The 24,863-nt window shown below is 37.6% G+C and overlaps 1 protein-coding gene and 1 long non-coding RNA gene across 22 annotated transcripts in view; one reads left to right on the forward strand and one right to left on the reverse strand.

Moving 5' to 3' along the window:
- LOC131546961 (plakophilin-4-like) overlaps window positions 1-24,863 on the forward strand; it is a 180,248-nt gene that overhangs the window by 79,542 nt on the left and 75,843 nt on the right. For 19 of the 20 annotated variants that reach the window (XR_009272815.1, XM_058787113.1, XM_058787121.1 and 16 more), the window contains 3 exons: window positions 791-902; window positions 18,919-18,954; window positions 21,011-21,231. Coding sequence is in view for 19 of the 20 variants with exons in the window: in XM_058787113.1 (XP_058643096.1) it covers window positions 791-902; window positions 18,919-18,954; window positions 21,011-21,231 (369 nt within the window). In the remaining variant the exon portion in view is untranslated. The remainder of the gene's footprint in view (window positions 1-790; window positions 903-18,918; window positions 18,955-21,010; window positions 21,232-24,863) is intronic. The other variant, XM_058787127.1, reaches the window with a different exon arrangement.
- Window positions 15,465-24,005, reverse strand: LOC131546964 (uncharacterized). 2 transcript variants are annotated; one of them, XR_009272817.1, is made up of 3 exons: window positions 23,806-24,005; window positions 21,146-21,270; window positions 15,465-15,877 (listed from the first exon to the last, which is right to left on the reverse strand). It is a non-coding gene; the product is annotated as an uncharacterized LOC131546964 (long non-coding RNA). The 2 variants fall into 2 exon arrangements; XR_009272816.1 differs by having other exon boundaries at window positions 15,465-15,880.

Here is a 24,863-nt window from a genome sequence, read left to right on the forward strand (position 1 = left end):
ATCACTGATATCCGCGCCCTCAGCCAGTTGTGCTCTGTCCGTCATTTTCTCCACGTTCTAGTAGCTGTAGCAACAACGACTCGTAAGGAATGCAGGTGTTTTGTATTTGGATGTAAAAATGAACGTAAGAGTCTTCATTTTCTCCCGACACCCGAGCCACTGAAGACACAGTGAATTGGTTTTGTTTTTGATGGTAATAAATGCACCACCAAATTCATGTCTGCGGAAATCATTATAAAAAAATATTATTGAACATAAAATATATTAGACTGATTTTCCTGAATAAAAACAGTTACATTTTCACTTCACTTTCTGAAGGGTTACTACATTGTCATTTATCAGATGTTTTATTATCCAAAATACTGGACATTTGCTACAGTCAGAGGCCCACTGAAATGCAGGGTCTGTTTAAAAAGATTGCTGGCAGGGATTGAGTTAATGGATCATGTCTGCTAGTTTCCTTTTCAGTTTCAGTACAGTGGGAGTGTGAAGCTGATGTCTCTGTCAACAGATTGTTCTCTAGAGAGCGCTGCTCTCTCTGTGTGTTGAGAATTTATAGTTGTCACCTTTTAGAACAGTGCATTACCTCCTCAGTGCTGCAGGACAGAACTAACTTACAGTTACACTAGGGTGTGTGTACGTGACGTGATTGCTTTCAGTGTTTGTTGAGGGGATTTTAAAGCATTTTTGGGTTGCACTATGGTACATGCAGTGCGTGTGTTTACTGCTGGCTCAATCATGATACTGTTCTTCATCAGAGACAGAGACTGAGTATGTGTATTGTGTTTAGGAGCTGCAGTTTGAGCGTTTGACTCGGGAATTGGAGGTGGAGCGACAGATTGTGGCCAATCAGCTGGAACGATGCCGACTGAGTTCAGAATCCCCAGGAGCTGCTAGTGGCGGTACACACACACACACCTAAAATACACAAAATAAATGAAAAAAAAAAAATTCCCCCTCTGTAACTGTTTTTATTGAACATACTGTTCTTGAATTTCTCTAGAATCACCGGATGAATAATGGTTAATTTATTTAATATCAACACTCCTATTTTCTGTTAATAAAGAAAAGTTTGAAAACAAGCAGCTTTGTTGTAATTACAACAGAAATACAAGAAATATCTTCGGTTATGTGGTAGGGGTGGGAAAAAAAATCTGATCTATTACAATTCTCTCTTCAGTGCTACTGAAGGTTTTTATATATAATCCAAAACTGTTAAATACACTTTCATCTCCAAATGCTTTTATGATGCAAAATTAATGTAAACATAGTCATGACAGGACAAAACCTCTGATATGTAAAATAAATTAATGAAATGAACGCAGCCTGACATCAGTAATAATCAAACAGTTATAATGCCGAGAAAAACCCCTCACTTAACCTAACTGGAAAACTTTCAGATAACTTAAAGCACTTTCTGCTTATTATGTTTCTTTCTTCCCCTTCATTATTTACATTTGCTAATATGTTTTGAAGCTATATTTTGTAAAGGGATGAAATTGTTATGTGCTTTTTAAAACCATTTTTGGTCACACTTTATATTAGGTGGCCTTAACTACTATGTACTTCAAAACTATGTACTTACAATGTACTTATTGTATTGCAAAACACTTTTGCTGCTATTGAGGTGGGGTATGGGTATAGTCAGCTGCAAATATGGCTTGACCCCAAAAAAATTCTAACAAAAGGTTTCTCAGTGGTTTACAGTAGTATCAGATGTACTTAAAAACATTCTAAAAGTTTACCAAAGTTTGACTCCAAGAAAGGCCCCATTTTCAAAATGCCGGCCGTCAGGTCCTTAAAATCATAGACATATAAATACCTAGACGCCTCATTGGCCGCTTCGGTCCGTTGCTGCAATACGTCAACACGTCCGCCATGTTTGTTAGGGCAAGACTGCCTTAAAAACAAATGGAGGTAAACGTGGGAGCTGCGTTTTTTTCGGGATAAAAACACGATAACGTTTACATTTATCAACCAATTTCAGTGGTTTGTGATCTACATGGAGTTAAAAATAACTCTGCCTCCAGTTATTCAGTTAGGCTTGGAAAATTAATAATTTTCTTAAGAAATTGTAAAAGCTCACACAAGATTTTTTTCGGTTAACAATTCTAATATTGATGTAGTATAACTGTGACATATACATGTAATGTAATTTTAATGTACATTAAATGAAATTAAGTTGTTTCATTGCTTTCTCTGTCTTCAACCCCAACATTTGAGCTTTTCTCGTGCTTCAGGTCAAAACACAGCTTGTTCCCTTTGAAATACTGAGGGGAAAAAAATCTAAATAATACATATTTAAGCACTAATAATTTACCATCATTGAGAAAATTGAATAAAACCAGCAAATACAAATCAAAAAGGGACACACTGGTAGTCTGCTTTTTATTTTCATAGCACACTATACAGATAAAAACTCCACAACGAACAATAACAAATGTAACTGATAATCCTTTATGGATCCAGTAAAACTTATAGTGGTAAACTAATATGCACTGATGCACAGCAAAAATATAGTAAATGTGATATGTAATATTAAAATGTATACGTAGAACAAGTGGTAGTAAAGTGAATAATATAAAAAGTGAGTATAACAGCACAATAACTGATATAATAGATTTATAATAGCACAAGTTATATGTGTAATACAATAATAAATAAATAAATGAATAACAATAGATGAATAATAGCAAGTAGAATATGTAATATCAAGGGTGGAATAATACAGAATAGACAATAATGAAGAATAAATTAATAGTAAATTATAAAGTAAATTAAATAATCGTGAAAAGTACAGTTTTATAATGGCATTTGTGTAATAATTATTAAACAAAGTAAGACACAACTAATGACAAGCAAAAAAAATTGTCATGAATTCCAAATTGTGTTTAATTAATGAGCTCCTTGAGTATTTTATATATATATTTTGTTGTGTTGAAAAAACCTGACTAATAAAGACTAATTCTCCACTGCTTCCCTCAAGATTTTCCTATATTTTCTAATAAGGTTTTTCAATGAATGAGTAAAATAATGTAAACAACTTGACAAAGCTTGAAATTTTGCTCTACAATGCAAATTACACACACCCATGCGGAAAACACACATTCTGAAACAGTCCTTTATTTTTCACTATGTTACTACATAGGAGTGTTTGGGGTGTGAGTGTGTGCAGTTTACGTTGTACAACAAAATGTCAAAGTATAGTTATGTTTAACACAGACCAGAATATAACCCCCCAAAAACCCCTTCCTATCAATCAAAATTAATAATCATTACAACATAAAGAGCAATAATAAACAATGATTTTGTCATGATATTGCAGCTTCACTCACTAAGGAGTTCCTGTGTTTCTCATTTCTAGGCTATTTACATTATGCAATTTTTGTGTAAATGCACATACAGTACATGATCAGCATTAAACAGCCTGTGTAAATAATTTTAAATGCAGTCTATAGTATTGTGATTGACTGAAAAAAATTGTTATTTTTAAATATTTGACAAAAACGACAGAAACATTTAATAAGGTAATTATATTGTTATAAAAGTTACCCTTACAAAGGTTAAAAATGCTCCTGGAAGTCTGTTCCGGGGAGAGAGAGTGCTTTGAATATGATCAGGGTCATTCTGGCCATTCATTCAGGGCTGTTCTGGGTTTTAACGAGTACAAATACAACATTAGGCTGTGAAGTATAGACTAGTCTCTTGGAAATGTAGAGAACAGGCTTTCTTCAGCTTTCCTTAAGGCTTGCTTTGTCCTGCTTGCAGTTGGCTACAAAAAATATATATATATATGGAGATGCTTTAGCTCCATCCCTGATAATGACAGTCTGACACAGTCTTGTCAAAGTGCTCACTGTACATATTGTGCTCATAACACAATTTAGTGTATGATATAAACTACAATACAAGTTAAAACTTAATAAGAATTCATTTAAACTTTGATTTCTTATAAAGTCTCAGCTTTCACTGCTTACTAGCCATATCGCTAGCTATTAATAGTCTGACACTGGTGGCTAATTAAGCGGTCAACATAATGCTAAAAATGACCAAAAAAACATCCAGAAACAACTGTTCAGTCTTACCTGTGAAAGATAATACCCCGAGATCTGTTTTTATTAATGTGCGACGGTCTGTAGATGCCCAAGCTGCCGACGAGTCAGGTATGTTTTCTTCTGTCCCGGTATGAGATTTATGGAGAGTTGCCCGCACCAATATGGCAGCGCCGTTGACGTGCGGTCGAGCGGCCATTGAGGCGTCTAGATATTTATTATGTCTATGCTTAAAATGACCATAACTCCTTTGTATTCCTCCTAGACCAGGAATACTGGTGCCTGATACATGTTTTGGCTATGTAATATTCTAATTAGCATATTTGCATGATAGATAAGTGATTACAAGTACAATTATATATTAAAGCAATTGGTTGCAAGCATATTTATGCAAAAAATAAGTACAATTTCCATTAAGTAATTGCATATTTCTCCTTTCTCATATCCTTTTGCCTAGTGTTGGTGGTTTCTGTGGTTCTTAACCATTCTTTTGATTCCAATAAAGAATAAATTCATTAGAACTGTGTGGTACTGTAAAATTAGTCTAAACAGGGCTGCCACGTGAAGGCTCAGTACCGCTAACCCATTTTATTTATTTATTTATTTTTTAAAATATTTTTTATAATGCATTTTGTTTTTCCTTTTGTTTTTTATATATTTTTTAATACTTTTCTTATATATACATATTTTCTTCAGTTGTTTCCTCTGATTCTGGTTTATTTTTTATACTTTTTTGCACTGTGACCTTCACTTTTGCTGCTTTTGAGGTGGGATACGGGTAAGATTAGGGACAGGTTTGGTGGTATGGGTAGGTTTAAGGGTGGGTTAAGGTGTAAGGGATGGGTCAACAGTGTAATTATAAATGTAATTACAGAAATCAATTACAGATGTAACTTCATATAGGTATTTTTAAAAATATAAGTACAATGTGAAAACATGTATGTACACAATACGTGCATTGTACCAAATAATTAATTTAAATGTAAGCACATAGTAGTTAAGGCCACCTAATATAAAGTGGGACCCCATTTTTTGTAACACTTTTGTATAGGGACCAGTTCTCGCTATTAACTAGTTGCTTATTAGCATGCTGATTATCAACATATTGGCTATTTCTTAGTACTTATGAAGCACATATTCTGCATGATCATATTCTACATCCCTAATTCTACCCAATACCTAAAGTTAACTACCTTACTATTAATAAGCAGCAAAGCAGGGTTTAGGAAAAAGGTGGATAGCAAAATTATCATTTTGAAATTACTGTATAAACGCATTATAATGAACAAAGCTGTAATTCTTACCGTACAATAGTTTCGATGTATTTAAAAAAATTAATAAATACTTCTTATATAAGTGAATATCAAATTTATTTGTGCATTTTTACCAAAAGTCTGTAAACTCATTAATTAATAAGAAAAAAATTAAGAATCGTTTTATAATTGGATCGGGATTCCCAGAATCAGACGAGAGGCTTTGAATATTGTGTTGGACAGCTTGGGGCGTTCGAGTGAAAAAGGTTGAAAAAAAAAGAAGCATTATCATATTACCCAAAATATTCAGATTCTACCTCTGATTTCAACAGTAAATACTCTTTCAAGGTTTTATAATCAAAATGCACTATTGATGGGCAGTGTGCCTGACGTCAACATGCAGTGGGCCACGCTTTATTGTGAACAGTGACAAAATCTTCCGATTATAATACATTGTTGGACTTGTATTTATTTATTGTTGAAATCAGAGGTAGAATCTGGATATTTTGGGTAATATGATAAGGTTTTTTTGTTTGTTTTTTTTAATCTGCTAATAAGATTGTTCTCTTGGCTCTGTGTAACAGATTTTACAGTATTTAAAGACTTTCTTAAAACTTTCAAATTAGCACAGAAAAAACTACAAAAGTACACATGTACATCTGCTTATGACCGATAGTGATCCATTGGCAGGTGTTTGTGTTTGGTTTTGACAAGGCTGCTTTACAGATGTGGCAAGTGAGAGTCAAAGACCACGAGGAGGGCTCTGGCATAGAAAGACATGACCAATGTGGGCAGTCACATTTCATTTTTAGTGACGTACTGAAGCTGATGATCTGTGAAGCTCACTCAGAGCATAAACGCGGGTGAGCCATAATCAGGATAATGTGTACTAAAATGTTGTATTAATTATTCAGTTAATAATTATCTAATATTAATTATTAATAGTATTATTAAATATTTTATGCACATTTGACCACATTATTACCACATTATTGTAGTGCTTAGTTTTATTATCAGTATTAACAAATGTTGCCTGTAAACACCAAAATGAGCCTTACACATAAGCATCTTAAAGGGGTCCTATTATGCTCTTTTACAAAGTCTTGATTTTGTTTTGGGGGTGTACTAGAACATGCTCTCATGTTTTGTGGTTCGAAAATCACATAATTTTTCACATAATTTACATTAATACAGTACCTTTCTCCCCAGCCTGGCACAAACAGCTCGATTGAATGAAGTTTGATGAAGGCCCGCCTTCCGAAAAACGAAATGTGTTGTGATTGGTTAGCTGTCCCAGTGCACTGCGCTTGGCAAACAGCTTATGCCGAGTTCACACTGCACGATTTTCAAACTCGTCGGGTCGCTGTTGTTTTCACACTGCGTGACTATCTGGGGTAGCATTCAGTCGCTGCTGTGTTCACATTGCACGATTTCACAATAGGAAGAATCGCCGACAACTCTGTCTGACCCGCAAACTACGTTTCACAACAAAACACACGCGAGAAGTGATAAGGAAATAACGCGAGATCCCGCGTGCGTCAGCCCGTTGTTCTCGAGCGAGACTGGAAGTATTAAAACAATATAGCCTGCAAATTGTCTGTGTGCTGATTTCCAGCTACAAAAACAACAACAGATTATGCAGGAGGGAGATGCAGGGAACAGGGATTGTGTTCTGCAAAGAGTGGTAAATAATAATTTGCAGTAACTGTTATGATGTTGCGGCTGGTCAAGCGTTTGTGCTTGTTTCTGTATAATATAATTGTACAAATTAAAATACTGATATGATAACTCCTCAAGGAACTTCCCTCTGCCCTGTATCTTTGTCTCTCATTGGCTGAAGGTCATCGTGATGTAGTTTTCAGTCAGAAATCATTGCACACAGCGTGATTGTGAATCGCCGACAGCTCCAGATATTTAGCATGCCAAATATTTCACAGGCGTCGGCGACATGTCGGCGATTCCCTCAGATCGCGTCTGTGATAATTCACACTGCGCGATTGTCACTCGCGTGAACGAGCTCCGATTTGCCTCCGATGTCGGGCATTTGTCGGCGATTTATCAAAACCTGTCGGCGAGTGAAAAATCGGGCTAAAATCGTGCAGTGTGAACTCGGCATTAGACAGTGTTTCAGTACTGCCCCGCCCCTTGCCAAAGCAGCAAGTTTGTCAATATTGCCATATCAATTCAGACCCCGAGAATATTGAACAAGACGATCACGCAGAACCTTTGCACGCACGGATATTGCAAAACATATTAAAGTGGTAATGTTATATTGTTGTTGTTGTTTTTTTCTAAATCATGTTTTATGCCGAGTTCACACGGCACGATTTTAGCCCGATTTTTCACTTGCCGACAGGTTTTGATAAATCGCCGACAAATGCCCGACATCGGAGGCAAATCGGAGCTCGTTCACGCGAGTGACAATCGCGCAGTGTGAATTATCACAGACGCGATCTGAGGGAATCGCCGACATGTCGCCGACGCCTGTGAAATATTTGGCATGCTAAATATCTGGAGCTGTCGGCGATTCACAATCACGCTGTGTGCAATGATTTCTGACTGAAAACTACATCACGATGACCTTCAGCCAATGAGAGACAAAGATACAGAGCAGAGGGAAGTTCGGTGAGGAGTTATAGACCATATCAGTATTTTAATATGTACAACTATATCATACAGAAACGAGCACAAAGGCTTGACCAGCCGCAACATCAGCATAACAGTTACTGCAAATTATTATTTACCACTCTTTGCAGAACACAATCCCTGCATCTCCCTCCTGCATAATCTGTTTTTCTTTTTGTAGCTGGAAATCAGCACATAGACAATTTGCAGGCTATATTTTTTTAAATACTTCCAGTCTAGCTCGAGAACAACGGGCTGACACACGCAGGTTCTCGCGTTATTTCCTTATCACTTCTCGCGTGTGTTTTGTTGTGAAACGTAGTTTGCGGATCAGACAGAGTTGTCGGCGATTCTTCCTATTGTGAAATCGTGCAATGTGAAAGCCCCTGTCGCCGATCCATCGTGCAATGTGAACAGAACAGCGACTGAATGCTACCCCAGATAGTCACACAGTGTGAAAACAACAGCGATCCGACGAGTTTGAAAATCGTGCAGCGTGAACTCGCCATTAGATAGGATGTCGACAGCTTAAAAATAACTGCATTTACTATGTAGATAAGTGCAACAGTAATGTGTATTATGTTTAATGCTCTTTAATTCTAACATTATGAATTGCAGTGAAACTGTTATACAGTTGAATTTATTTATACTATAGTCCCACAGATTTACATTATTTGTGGCAGCATATATATATGCAAATTCATTCTCTGCCAGTGGGAGGCGCTGTTGGAGTGGTAGAGATTGAGGTTTCACGGTAACCAATCTCAATCAATGTGCTCCTCTCACAAACGCTGCTTTATCAGACATTACATGCAAGATGAAATGAAAATGACATCCATAATTTTCTGAAGACAGTCGGTTTCCTTCAGAAATGCAGTGATATAAAAACACCCGCACCGGATTTCGATTTTGAAACGTGCAGTGCTCAATCAAGCGTTCTCCCCAACCGCCAACCAGGCCCGGCTCCACGGGGGGGCCAGGGTGGGCCTGGCCCACCCAGTCAGAAGCTTGGCCCACCCTGGCCCCACACATAACAGCCAATCACAAAATTGTTGTGATATTCAATTGAGGTTCAAATATTTTTTCTTTTTCGTTTTCTTACCGCCCACACCCAAATACGTGCTAATGTATTTTCGCGCATCAGGGAGCCGCTATCAACATGCGCGAAATTGAAATGCTTTTGAATGAGCGCCGCGCTTTCACTTTCACTTTCCATTTGGCGATCAGGCGCACCCCACTGAGCAAAGACACGCCCAAACAACGCCTTTTGTACTTCGCTTTTGAACGTCCAATTTTGGTCCCCTGAAGGTGCAGACTGTGACGCCAGATGACGTCTTTTTCCAACGCCTAATGAACGTCCAGTATTGACGCCCACAGGACCTCTGTATAAGGGCTAATTGTAGGCCAAATGTGGTCTTTGTGGACGCCTTTTCTACATCAAACTTAAACTCATTTTAGACATCATGTACTCAATAAATAAATATTTAAATAACAAATAATGTTTCATCACAGGTAACCTATATTGATATTCATTAACCATGCTGATAAGAACAATGTTGATATTTGTCTTAAATAAAATAAATATTACATTCATTAATAATGTAAATTTTCTGCACATGTCTTCGACGTCCAAAAAGTTACCTAGTCCGACGTTCAAATGTAGAACTGCATATTGACGTCCAAATGGGGTCTTGGTTAGACGTCCAAATAGGGGACCTAGTTTGCACGCCGTGTAGACGTGCAGAATTGGTCTTGGACCGACGGACGCAATATAGACATAATCTGCACGTCCGTCAGACGCCTAATGTTTAGTGGGACAGTGCACTGTGTAAAGGGAGAACATCTTACAAGATCAGATATTTGTCAATAAGCTAAGAATCTGTTGATGTATGGTTTCGCCAGTCTCAGTGGTGTAGTGCAGGGTATATTCAGGTATAATAAGGCTTATCAGTCGGCTTTATGTAGCCTATACCTACTTCTAAATACCCTCTGATGCGCATTCAGTGGTGTCTCGCATTAGCCAAAATAATGACAGTCCACCACATGATTCGCTAATCAAATCGCCTGTGAATAAATGCAAATATTCCTAAAACACCCAGTAAAGACAGTGATGCGGTCAGACGCCACCGGCTTCCCTTTAAATATGATTGATGATTGCGCCCGCGCCTGCTTTGTCCCCAGACAAGATGGCAAAATAATAATTAATTATTGATTTCTAATTTGAATCAGTACATTATAATATGAAAAGAAAAATCAAAAGGACCAGGTTTTTGCGATCAGATATTTTTTAAACCGGTAAACTCCTGTAAACTTTTCAGTCCAAGGATCCAGTAAACGAACGCTGCTCAAACAGCAAGTTTAAAACAGCTCTAATACAGAGAAAACCCGAGATCAGAGATTGCGGAGATTGCAGAGATTATGGAGAGTCGTTTCAGCTTGTATTTGGCTTAAAAGCACGAGTGTTTTATAATGGATTTTTTCACTATATATAAAAATTGTAAATGGTATGGGGAGGGGAGGAGGGATTACATTTGCCCGTCACTGCCATGGGAGAAACAGTCAGTCAAACATAGGAATATGTACAATTCTGGAAAAATGTATCTCTTTTGTTTTTGTTTTTCAAATAGAGATCATATTCTCCTATGATTCTCAGTAGACAACTAAACAAATAGCTTGTAATTTACTAGAGGTTCTGACAAAATGTTAATTGCTGCGGTCTATTTAATTTTTTAAATTTGAATTATGTATTGCAAAATTTGCACCTCTGTTGTGGCTAATATTAATTTCATAATTATCCTTACTCCATGAAGTAGCAGAACTTACGTGAAAATGTGCAAATGGCCCATTTTGGGGTGAATTAAATGCAAGTCTTAAATGTCACTGTTTATAAGGCATTCATCCTTTCACTTTAAAAAGAAATGGGGGCATAAAAATAGTAGCCTATACCCCCAAAAAACATAACCCCTGCCCACCTGGAATATCACTTGGCCCACCCTTCAACTCGTACCTGGAGCCGGGCCTGCCGCCAACCATTTGAATTTCCGTAGGCAGGATTTATTTTAATGATATTCTAATGGGCCGCTTTGAAAGACCGGGGAAAAAACGCTGTAGTCCAAATGAGCCGTTTGTTGTAGTTCTTGAAAAGGGCTTTTTTAAAAAACAAAATATCTCCCTTTGGAGTGGACTTTGAGATTTGTAACTTTGTAGATCTTTTTATGCCCAAATATACACACTACACACTGACTAAAATTCAAAAAGTGAAAAAGCATAATAGGACCTCTTTTAGAAAAGTATACTTTCATTATTCCAACATCTGCATTTATCCGTTCCTAAATAAAGCCACCATAAGGTTTAAATGATATTCAATGGTTCACAAGTTATGTATATGATATGCAAGGAGTGAAAAATTAAGTATATAAGCAAAGCCAGCATGAAAATATGCATTGTGTCAATAGCAACAGCAGTTGTGAGGATACAGCAAAACTTATCTTGCATGAGAGCATGCTAACAATCATAGTTTATTATTAAGGGGAAACTTTACGTTTTATCACTGTGCTGTGTTATGTACGGAATATTATATTATGTAAGGAATAATGTACATCCCGCCCCAAATAAACCCTGATCACCCTGTCTGGGGTTCTGCAATAACATCTGGCTGGATGTACATTATTCTGCTTATTACATGGCTGCTTCCCACTAGGGGTGTAACAGTACATAAAAATGATGGATTGGTAGTACGTACCTCGGTTTTGAAGTCATGGTTTGGTACAATATTTGGTACAGCAGGGGGCAAAATATTAAACATGAAACTGCTTATTTGTTTTTCTTTTTTGTTAAACAGTGGTTTAAAAGATATAGGGAACCCTATTACTTGCACATTACTGTAATATTAAAGGTTACATTTAAAAACAGAGTCTGAACTATTAAATTCAATTGCTATTTATTTTTAGATATAATAATCAACAATCAAAAAAAAAGGTATGCAGACATGTAACTTCTACATTATACATCTAATTATAAAATTATGTTTCTATTCCAATTTGTTGTAGAAATGTGATCATTTACACAGTGTCATAACTTGTTTTTATGCTAAAAATAATTAAGGTATCACTTACAGGTTAAATATAATGAATATGTAAGCTAATATAGTACATATCTTTAGTGAAATACTCTTAGAGCATTCATTTCTCTAGCGAGCTGTAGCGTCGGTCACACCACATCAAAGCAGGGCTGTGGCCACAAGGGTGGCACAGAGTGGCAGCTACAATCGGTGCTTGAAGTGGGCCAGTACACACCGCTAAGCAGTAACGGCTCTACTGTATTTTAGTCTTTAGTGTTCTGGCACTTTTTTTGTGGGTACCGGCACTTTTGACATGTTGCTCAGAGTCAAAGTGTCAGTGTCTGAGTGATTAGAAATGACCCTATATAAATCACACTACCAGTCACCTCTCAACGGAGTCGGTCTACCTACCACGAGAGCATGTCAGGGGAGGCGCGCAGAGTAGGAGAATAATAATAAATTATTGATTACTAATTTGAATAGGTTCATTATAATGAAAACAATGCCTTAAAAATGAAAAGAAGCAGGTTTTTGTGATCACACCAGTAAATCCCTGGAGAGTCCAAGGATCCAGTAAAGTGACTTCAAACAGTAAGTTCAAATCAGTGCTAATAATATAAAGTGACTTGCGCCCCGATTGCAGTAAATTATTATTTTCAGTGTGTATTTGGCTCAAAAGCAAGAGTGTTTTATAATTGACACTGGCTGAAGGTGTTTTAGATTATGCGGTGGTCAGAGGCGTAGTGAATTATGAAAATTAAAAACTACTTTATTTAATGTAAAGTACTTTACTACTTTTTTTCCGCTTCAAGCACTGGCTACAATCCTAAAAATGAGCTTTGCCACCCGAAAGTAGAGTATTTGAGTGAAGGTAGAATTACAGTTTAAACAGCATTTTCTTAATAAATCAAGGAAACAAATGAAAATGCTGTAGTAACTGCAACCTTGTCATATTATTATTATTATTATTATTATTATTATTATTATTATTATTATTATTACTATTACTTTGTTGTAAGTGACGTGACATGACTTGTACCCAAGTATAGTGTTCCCATACTTAGAATTTGTACTCTTCATTTACCCATCCAAGTGCGCACACACACACACACACACACACACTGTGAACCAGTGGCGTAGCAAGTCAGCCTCGGGCCCATATGCAAAAAAATTCAAGTCCATTCATTGTAGCACGCAAGCCACCCAATAAACGCAATAAGCTTTGTGCTTTGTTACTTTTATTATAACACAAGGTCTCATCCTTCTGTCAATTTTAAGATCAAATACAAACAATAAATGTGTTTTGTGCTCTTTTATTTGAAGTGAGATAACTATATTCGCCTCAGTTCAAGCGACATGTGAATCAGTGATATTTTCCTCTTTAATATTTGCAGCACGAAATAAACGTGAATAAATATTTGAATGCATATTGAAAAAAATTTAATCAGAACAATTTAATACAAATGAATGTTTCATGAAATCAATCAATTAGAGTTTCAAAAACATGGCGGAGCCAGCCCTCAGGGACCAGCCCTCCCTGGGCTGGAGCTCTCTCTGGGCTTAACTGGGGGTTAGGAGTCCTCCCTGGGTTTAACGGGGAATCAGGAGCCCCTCCATGGGCTTAACTCGGGAACAGGAGCCCTCCATGAATTAAATTATTATTATTATTATTAATTAAATGATAGTCTAAATAAGAAACTAAATCTGCCTGCAGGTGGTGGTAAATTCATTTGATTCGTTCAAACGGCTGATTCATTCAGGAATTCAGTAAATGGCTCTCTTTATGAATGGGTCTTTGAATCATTGATTCACACGATTCGTTCAAAAAGCGGATTCATTCAGAAACTAAACACTGCTGTGTTGCTCGAAGACGCATAACAATTCTGCTGTGGCTTTAAAGGTAATATATTATTTGCAAAATTGAGCAAAAACACTTAAGATTGTGTTTAAAATAACACAATATCAAATTCTTATTTACTGAACTGTTGTATAAAATCACATTTAAACTTGTGATATTCCGCACAAAATCAGCACGTGTAATAGCCTACTGCTGTCCCTGCTCATGTGATATCGTATGATATAAATGAGACAAAAACTCATATAGGGGCATTTTTGCACCAATATCTTGAATTTTAGGGCACAACTGCATTTATGGAGTTGTTGCCCTGCATCATATTTGTCAACAGTCAACTGTATGGCATGTAAGATGATGTACAGATCTGGGGGCAGGGCCAGTCCGTTAACTGCATTAAAATATTTTAATCGCGTTATTTTTTTATAACTAATTAAGTTAACGCATTAAACTGACAGCCCTAATGTATATATAAACAGTAAAATGTAAACAACAAAAGATTGAAATAACTGACTTTGATATTGATCTGGTCAGTTAAGTAGCAGAGGGGGTTGTTAATCAGTTTCAGCTGCTTTGGTGTTAATGAAATTAACAACAGGTGCACTAGATGGGCAACAATGAGACGAACCCCAAAACAGGAATGGTTTTACAGGTGGAGGCCACTGACATTTTTTTCCCTACTTATCTCTTCTAGTGTTTTTCACTAGTTTTGTATTTGGCTAGGGTCAGTGTCACTACTGGTAGCATGGGGCGATACCTAGACCCTAGAGAGGTTGCACAGGCAGTCCAACTCCTCCAGGATGGCACATCAATACGTGTCATTTCCAGAAGGTTGCTGTGTCTCCCAGCACAGTCTCAAGAACATGGAGGAGATTCCAGGAGACAGGCAGTTACTCTAGAAGAGCTGGACAGGGCCGTGGAAGGTCCTTAACCCATCAGCAGGACCGGTATCTGCTCCTTTGTGCAAGGATGAACAGGATGAGCACTGCCAGAGCCCTACAAAATGACCTCCAGCAGGCCACCGGTGTGAATGTCTCTGACCAAACAATCAGAAACAGACTTCATGAGGGTGGCCTGAGGGCCCTATGTCCTCTAGTGGGCCCTGTGCTCATTGCCTGGCACCGTGGAGCTCGACTGGCATTTGCCATTGAACACCAGAATTGGCAGGTCCGCCTGGCATCCTGTGCTTTTCACAGATGAGAGCAGGTTCACCCTGAGCACATGTGACAGACGTGAAAGGGTCTGGAGAAGCCGTGGGGAATGTTATGCTGCCTGTAACATCGTTCAGCATGACCGGTTTGGTGGTGGGTCAGTGATGGTCTGGGGAGGCATATCCATGGAGGCTAGACAATGGCACCCATACAAACTACTGAGTACCATTTTGAGTTGCTGCAGTGAAATTGGTGTCTTTGAATTCAGCCCTCTGTAGGTTGATAATTTTTATTTAAATCAAATGATGTGGCATTCTTTCGTTCCTAACACATTATCCAGTCCATATCAGTATAGATATTAGAGGTGGGAGAAAAAAATCGATTCACCTAACTATCGCAATTCTTTTTAAAACAATTTAAAAATTGATTGGTTTACCTCAGAATCGATTTTTATTTCATTATTTTATTTTTCATAAGAGGTGGTGGGCAGAAGTTAGCGCTTTGTAATTCCAACAGAGGGCGAGATGTATAGGTGTGTTCGACTTGGAGCAGCACCGTGCAGACGATCAGCATATAACATCTTTGATGTCATACAATGATCATTCTGCATGTGCAGTGCTGCTGCATTAGATGACGTCATATACGTTTAAAGCCGGAGCGAGAAAGCAAAACCATGACTGAGGCAGAGGATCAAACCAGGATGGCAGGAAGTCCAGTCCAGGATGGCAGACCGCCAGAGAGCAGTGAAGGCAGCAAAGCTGGAGGCCAGAGTTTAGCAGCGGTGGCCAGACACTCCACCCTATTCCACTCCACACTAGTGATGTCATAGGCTCGGCACAGGCCCAGCAGCGTGACAGACCCAGGGAGGGGACCGGTAGCCCAATCTGCTGGACAGGACAGGACAGGGCAAGATGAGACAAGACTAGACAGGGGACTGATGAGAGACTAAACCTACCAACAACTAGGAAGGGAATAAACTGTATTACAGGACTGGTAAGACAGAGCAAGCAAACACTGACGTAGCACAACGAACTGGCAAAACAAGAGTGAAAGGGGGAACAATATAAAGGACAGAAGAACATGAGGAACAGGTGACAACACTCAGACCAACAAAGAGAAAACGAGAGGGACAGGTGACATAACTCAGACAAACGAGATCAGATATATGAGGGGCAGGTGACAATACTCAGACAAACGAGGACTAAACAAGGGGGCGTTGTAACAAGTAACAAGGAGGCAGGACAGGAGGAGCACATGGCAGACAACAACAACAACAGAGCCATGTGCTCAAACACAAAACAAACATAGAAACATGAAACAAAGACAAGACAGACAAAACAGTGAGGGCAGGATCCTGACAAAAACGGTATGCAAAGTAACATAGCACTTTATTTTATTTCAGAAAGTATTTTTTCTACTCATTTTGTTGAACATTTGACTATTATATTCATGTGCAAGTTCAGGGTTTTGGTACTTTAAAGTTTCATGGTCCAAGGTACTTTAAATATACACTGTGTATGAGTATGCTCCTGAAATAAATGTTTAGAAAGATGTGATGCATTGTTTTTGTTAATATGACTCATCATATACAGTCTCTTTTAAGGGTATAATCAACAATTTTCCATTGCCTAGTCTTTAATAAGCAAACAAAAATCACAATAAATTGTAATATCGAATCGCAGTAGTAACAGTTGTGACAGTCTGTATTTTAAGTGTATCATTCAACTTTTTCCCATGGTCTAGAGTTAAAAACAAAAATCGCAATACATATCGTATCGGCACTCACATATCGTGATAGTATCGAATCGGGAGGTAGGTGTATCGTCCCATCCCTAATAGAAATCCAGCATGATATTTTTCCTTGTTGAGATCTGATGTGTTTTCATAGTGTTCCTTTAATTTTTTTGAGCAGTGTGTGTGTATATATATATATATATATACAGTGAGGAAAATAAGTATTTGAACACCCGCTATTTTGCAAGTTCTCCCACTTAGAAATCATGGAGGGTCTGAAATTGTCATCGTAGGTGCATGTCCACTGTGAGAGACATAATCTAAAAAAAAATCCAGAAATCACAATGTATGATTTTTAACTATTTATTTGTATGATACAGCTGCAAATAAGTATTTGAACACCTGTCTATCAGCTAGAATTCTGACCCTCAAAGACCTGTTAGTCTGCCTTTAAAATGTCCACCTCCACTCCATTTATTATCCTAAATTAGATGCACCTGTTTGAGGACGTTAGCTGCATAAAGACACCTGTCCACCCCATACAATCAGTAAGAATCCAACTACTAACATGGCCAAGACCAAAGAGCTGTCCAAAGACACTAGAGACAAAATTGTACACCTCCACAAGGCTGGAAAGGGCTACGGGAAATTGCCAAGCAGCTTGGTGAAAAAGGTCCACTGTTGGAGCAATCATTAGAAAATGGAAGAAGCTAAACATGACTGTCAATCTCCCTCGGACTGGGGCTCCATGCAAGATCTCACCTCGTGGGGTCTCAATGATCCTAAGAAAGGTGAGAAATCAGCCCAGAACTACACGGGAGGAGCTGGTCAATGACCTGAAAAGAGCTGGGACCACCGTTTCCAAGGTTACTGTTGGTAATACACTAAGACGTCATGGTTTGAAATCATGCATGGCACGGAAGGTTCCCCTGCTTAAACCAGCACATGTCCAGGCCCGACTTAAGTTTGCCAATGACCATTTGGATGATCCAGAGGAGTCATGGGAGAAAGTCTTGTGGTCAGATGAGACCAAAATAGAACTTTTGGTCATAATTCCACTAAACGTGTTTGGAGGAAGAAGAATGATGAGTACCATCCCAAGAACACCATCCCTACTGTGAAGCATGGGGTGGTAGCATCATGCTTTGGGGTGTTTTTCTGCACATGGGACAGGGCGACTGCACTGTATTAAGGAGAGGATGACCGGGGCCATGTATTGCGAGATTTTGGGGAACAACCTTCTTCCCTCAGTTAGAGCATTGAAGATGGGTCGAGGCTGGGTCTTCCAACATGACAATGACCAAGCACACAGCCAGGATAACCAAGGAGTGGCTCTGTAAGAAGCATATCAAGGTTCTGGCGTGGCCTAGCCAGTCTCAGACCTAAACCCAATAGAGAATCTTTGGAGGAGCTCAAACTCCGTGTTTCTCAGCGACAGGCCAGAAACCTGACTGATCTAGAGAAGATCTGTGTGGAGGTGGGCCAAAATCCCTCCTGGAGTGTGTGCAAACCTGGTGAAAAACTACAGGAAACGTTTGACTACTGTACCAAATATTAACATTGATTTTCTCAGGTGTTCAAATACTTATTTGCAGCTGTATCATACAAATAAATAGTTAAAAATCATACATTGTGATTTCTGGATTTTTTTTTTAGATTATGTCTCTCACAGTGGACATGCACCTACGATGACAATTTCAGACCCTCCATGATTTCTAAGTGGGAGAACTTGCAAAATAGCAGGGTGTTCAAATACTTATTTTCCTCACTGTATATATATATATATATATATATATATATATATATATATATATATATATATATATATATATATATATAGGCCTATAATATACAGGCCTAGAGCAGACCTAACCGTGGGGGTGTTTATACTTTTGACCAGCACTGCTCCTTGTGCTTTGGTGGATTTACACATACTGTATATATCTCAGGGTGGAGTGATAAAGGTAAGGTGTCACTCCCTCCTGCTCAGTTTTAGAGCAGTATGCTAGTTTAAATGTATTGATAATATCTTGAATTTTGTTGTTACATTATGGCTTGTTAAATGTCATAATTTACTGAGCTTTTGCTATTGTCCTCCAGCGTGGCTCTTACATCTCATTCCACATTTTTGGCAGTTATTTCATGTGACAGAAACATAAATAAACTTATTTTCTGTTTGTTTCTTTTTTTAGTTCCTCTGAGATGTCTCTTCCCTGGAGATCTGCAGGTATGGAATGAATGAGTGAATGCGTGAATAAACCCAGTTTTAGCCAAAGGGGATCCCCAGTGTCATTTTAATCAGTAATTAATCAAAGACAGCTTTTATACCTCAGTAAAGAGTAGAGCAGTACAGTTCTATTTATACAGCAGGCTTTGACAAAAATATGGTTGAGAGTCTTTGAAAAATTGTGGTTGTCACTCCCTTAAATAAACACAACTCACACGTGATGAAATTGATTAACCTGGATTGCCCTCAACCCTGAAAACAAAAACATAATGGAACTGCACAAAGTGCACTAATTTGTCATTTTATTCAAAACAGCAAATTAAGATATATTCTTAGTTTTAAGCAAATTCCCAAATAATTCCTAGTAAGTTGATTTATAACTGCATGTAGTGCCATGACTATGTAGTAATGCGTGCTGTACACATACCTTAGCTTTTCTCTGCCAAAGTTTAGATCCTCTTAACCTCTTCATGTACAAAGCATTGTCACTTCACAACAAACTCTGTGTGAAGTTAAGTCCAGTCCAGTGGCTTGTCTTATTTCACCTCTAGAGGGTGATGTTACACTGTTGAACCAAATACTTGCAATCATAGACCAGTAAAACAGCACCGTGCATGGTGGATTACAGAGGAATAAAGAACTGTCACCGATTAAGATGGCATTTTCCATAAGCATAGGTAAGCAATAGAAGAAGCTGGTGACCAGTTTTGTACTGTGAACCACAGCCAACACAGTATTTGTAACAATATTAACAGTGGATTGTAGGCTTTGACCATTACTCTGTCTGTCTATCATTATGGCTTCTTTCCTGCATTCTTTCCTCAAGTCGACATCCACATGAATACCACCCTGAGCACCTAGTGGCAAATGTTTACCCTTGTAATTTGTATTTCAATATTCCCCAAAAAAAAAAATCATTAAGTGCATGAGAAGCCTAAATACAAGCTGGGTTCACCGACGCAAACACTTAGAGGAATCATGTTGTTCATGTGTTTCTTTTAATGACAGCAGTCAATGTGACAACTAAACAATTATTTTTCCCAAATTCTGTTTTATTTTTTTCCAAATTCCATTTTTTCAGTTTTAATATTTCTGGACTCCTTTTTAATGGTTAAATGAAATTTTATTAAACAAAAAGCATTAATTAAAATCATGAAATTTAAAAATTTAACATCAATTTAGTTTAGGGATCTATGGAATGTTTTAGCATGTCTAACTATTTAAAAGCATAAAAACAAGTTTAATGTATTTTTACAATAGCCTTATGATTTTTTTTCCTCAGAAATTCTGTGTTGTGTATTTACATTTTTCTGTTTATCAAATTAAGGCATAAAACATTAATTTAATTTATCTTTTAATTAATGAAAATTAAACAAATTATATTTTTTGGAAAATGAAGGGGATTTAATATTAAAATTAAAACATTGAAGAAATATTGTATGATTATTCCTTAAAAATAAGATTTCTGGAGATGTTGTTGTATTTATTTATAGATGTACATGTATGTATTTATTTATGTCCTCATTTAGTGAGACGGCAGATGTTCAGCGGAAGCGCCACGCACGCTTCAGTACGAGTAGTAAACAAAACCGCGTGTCTGCGCCATTCATTAACACAGAGACACACAGAATTCATATTTAAATAGTCTTTTTGCGGCTTAATATTTACAAATAGCCTACTAGTTTGAGTGGGAGTGTGCTCACCTGTGTGTGTGTGTGTGTGTGCGCATTGGGGCGGAGAAGAATTGTAAACGCGCGACCATGTAGAGACAGAAATGACATGTCATCGTGTAAAAATAAATAACAAGACTATTTAGTTTGTTTAATAAAAGATATAGATCTGTTCTATAGGAAAGGTAACTTCAAATGACTTCTGTTGTGATCTGGCGCTATAGAGAAAATAAAATTAACTTGACCTTCAAGGGGGCCCCCCTAATATAATGGCAGGGGAAACACTGAAACTGGTGCGGGTCCACACAAACCTCTAGTGTAAAGGCACCCTAAAAGTCACCTTTCTGAATTTAATATGAAGTGTCTGACCTGCACTTTACTGTCAGTCTCAGGGTCGGTGGGGAACTCTCACAGTTCTACCCAGATGAACTCTTACTCTGATAGTGGTTATCAGGATGCTGTCAGCTTCTACAGCAGTCAGGCACAGGGCGAGTGTCAGCAGAGACTTCAAAACTCATTACCTGCTTCAGGAGGAAGCGCCACGCTGCAGAGGATCTCCAGGGCAGAGGGCCAGGCTGCAGGACACCACCGAACACCTGAGCTTCAGGTAGATCTCACATCCCTCACTTCTTAATAGCTTTTATCTCTTGAAAAATATGTGCGGGTCATGTTTCACCACAAAATCAAAAGTAAAAGAAGAAAATAAAGCATTTTATTATTATTATTATCATTATTATTAAAATTATTAGATTTTTTTTTTCATGACAGTTATGCGCATAACTGTCATGAAAAAAAAACATCGAATTTAGTGTGCACATCTATCCCTACGTCCTAAATTCTCATTACAATAATTTAATAGTCTAATTATTCTCAGTTGTGATACTCTTTTAATTTTTCATTACCATACTGTAGTATAAAAAACAGGCATTTCCATGATGTATAAATACTTCAAATATTACATTCATTATTTTTTGCTTTACAGTATTGAAAATTTTGTGGACAAATGTGTTTGATTTGACATTTAAAAATATTATTTTTTTTTTTTTATGGCCTGAGGTATGACCTGGTCATGTTTGATTAAAATAAAATAAAAAATCTTAAAAGTGTCATAAATTTCCTTGATGTTTTGGCATACAAGTGTTCATTGTACTACATTCAAAAAACTTCAGAATTTAATTGTTTGTCCAAAATCAGATTTAAAAAAATAAAAATAAAATAGTCTGTCAAAACAAAGCATTTTGCACTTCTTCCACTTCATTACCTAACCCTGTGGTGATCTTCGGTCAATTTTGACAAGATAATATATATATACCGTATTGACCCGAATATAAGACGATGTTTTTTTCTTGGAAATACATCTGAAAAAACGCGGTCGTCTTATATTCAGGGTCTAGACTTTGACATGTCAGTAATACACCCACAACAATAGGTGGCGCCAAAAACGCATAAAACGAGTGTGCCATGAAATATGTAATGTAATGTGTGTTGTAAAGATTGCAAGTGAAAACAAAAGAAAAAGAAAAGCTTACAGCAGCATGAGTCGTGTCATGTTAGCCTGATGGGAACAAACTTCCTCTGTAACTGATTTTAAAACATGAGACAGTACCCAGATTTGAAGACTACAATAAGATTTCACTTCTACTGTTAATAAAATTTTGGTAGGCTACTATGAGATGGATAGCCTAAATGTTATATAATTCAGATGGGCTATCTGTTATTTCAATGGTATATCAAAAAGTGTATATTTTTCAATGTCATTGTTGGTACATTTTACCAGTATTTACCATACTTTCAAAACAAAAATTAAAATAGGAAAAATATGCAATTTGAAAATAATTTAAGAAAAAATGTGTTTTACAGAGAGAGAAAAAAACAACAACAAGATTTGGTTTTCAAAAAGCCTTTTTCCAAAAGGTACATCTGGAAAAAGGGGGGTCGTCTTATAATCAGGGTCGTCTTATATTCGGGACAATATGGTATATACAAAATATATATTTTATTTTTATTTATTTATTTTTTTTTACTTCGTCGAAATAGCAAACGCCAAAACCTTTACCAAGTTTTGTGCTATGTAACTGTACTTCTGCCTTCCCGGCTAGAGTCCAATAGAAGCAGACACACTTATGAGATATACAAACAAAGCTGAAGCGGTAGAGTGTGTCAAAACTTTACAAAATAAAAATAGCCAGCTCTAAAATAGACAGCCAAGAACACGAGAAATACTTTCTGACAGGCAAACTGAAAAATCGGTTCCTGAAGGACTAAAACCTGAGACATACGTGACATATTACTCAGACGTGGTGCAAAGCGCCATTGGCCAATGCATTATTGTGATGATATAAGGGCTTCAGTCAACTTGTGAGTACACGATCCGTTCTGCACATGCACGTAATTACATAGTAGAAATGTCACGGTTTCCCTACACTATTGGTATCATGTATGCGATGAAACACTTGACAGCCAGGCGGCACAACTGGCGACATATTTTTGTAGGCTACATTGTGTTTTTCATTTAACAGTTTACGGCGGGTCTATTTTTATGTTTTTAGATGTACCTTACGCTGTGCATTACGATATGTTTACGTGGTTGCCAATCCAAAATAATAAAGGAGTTGTTACATGAACATAGATGATTTTGGTTACATGTAGAATAAAGTCTGAGTCTTTCTGTCACTGCAAACCTTCAGTTTCCTCATACTCCCCTTTGCGATTCATTGCTGTATGGCATTAGGCCTACTTAACTTGCCGTGTTTTGATCTGAGGTCAGTAGTATTGTCTAAGACGGTTCGTGTCATTTTTTTTATTAAAAGCTGCTAATATTAGTTAACTTTAAGTTGAGTAATTTTGTATTAGTATGGGTCTATATAGGCTAATATATCTATCTATATAATCTAAATGAGGAAAATAATCCCTTCAATGGTGTTTACAGAAGACAATAAGGAACATAATATGCATTTCTGCTTAGACTATCTGCACTTACATGAAGAAAGAACTACAAACAAGTCTGGGGAAACGTTATAGAGTATTTCAAACTGTGTCTTTGTTCAGGGATGCAAACACACGTGTGGTGAAAAATGTTGGCGGTTACTATGTCTGACTAGATAGAACGTCGTTGCTGACAGGCTCACACGTATTAACTAAAACAATGCTAATATTATTTTAAATACCCACACTCACTTACCTCTTATAACGAAATTTGCAGCCATTCGTGAGACCTTCTTTTTTCAATGCCGCATCCACCAGCCCGTCAACCAAATATTGCCTAACGGCAGCGTAAAGGGCAAATTTTTATTTTCTTTCGCTGCACTCCATTTTTTTTTCGCTGTGAGTGAATGAAAGTCTCGCGGTACAAAGGTGTGCAAGTGTGGAACAGATTGTGCAGTGTCGTAAATCGTCGCAAAACAGATTTGTCATTTGCGCATGCGCGTTTTCTACTACGTCATTATGCGCATGCACGATTGTGCAGGCATCCCGGATCGTGTACTGACAGCACTATTAGAAGTGAACCTATGAAAGGCAACCTTGAGGACATCAGTGGTCACATGGCTTGAACAAAAATGCATGCATGGCATTTGATTTGAAATAAAAAGTCTAAATTACACCAGTAAAACTTTTGTCCAATAACAGGACAGAAAAGTATACAGTGAGGAAAATAAGTATTTGAACACCCTGCTATTTTGCAAGTTCTCCCACTTAGAAATCATGGAGGGGTCTGAAATTGTCATCGTAGGTGCATGTCCACTGTGAGAGACATAATCTAAAAAAAATCCAGAAATCACAATGTATGATTTTTAACTATTTATTTGTATGATACAGCTGCAAATAAGTATTTGAACACCTGAGAAAATCAATGTTAATATTTGGTACAGTAGCCTTTGTTTGCAATTACAGAGGTCAAACGTTTCCTGTAGTTTTTCACCAGGTTTGCACACACTGCAGGAGGATTTTGGCCCACTCCTCCACACAGATCTTCTCTAGATAAGTCAGGTTTCTGGCATGTCGCTGAGAAACACAGAGTTTGAGCTCCTCCAAAGATTCTCTATTGGGTTTAGGTCTGGAGACTGGCTAGGCCACGCCAGAACCTTGATATGCTTCTTACAGAGCCACTCCTTGGTTATCCTGGCTGTGTGCTTCGGGTCATTGTCATGTTGGAAGACCCAGCCTCGATCCATCTTCAATGCTCTAACTGAGGGAAGGAGGTTGTTCCCCAAAATCTCGCAATACATGGCCCCGGTCATC

The sequence above is a fragment of the Onychostoma macrolepis genome, chromosome 09 (genome assembly GCF_012432095.1).
Source record: "Onychostoma macrolepis isolate SWU-2019 chromosome 09, ASM1243209v1, whole genome shotgun sequence".
NCBI classification, from domain to species: domain Eukaryota; kingdom Metazoa; phylum Chordata; class Actinopteri; order Cypriniformes; family Cyprinidae; genus Onychostoma; species Onychostoma macrolepis.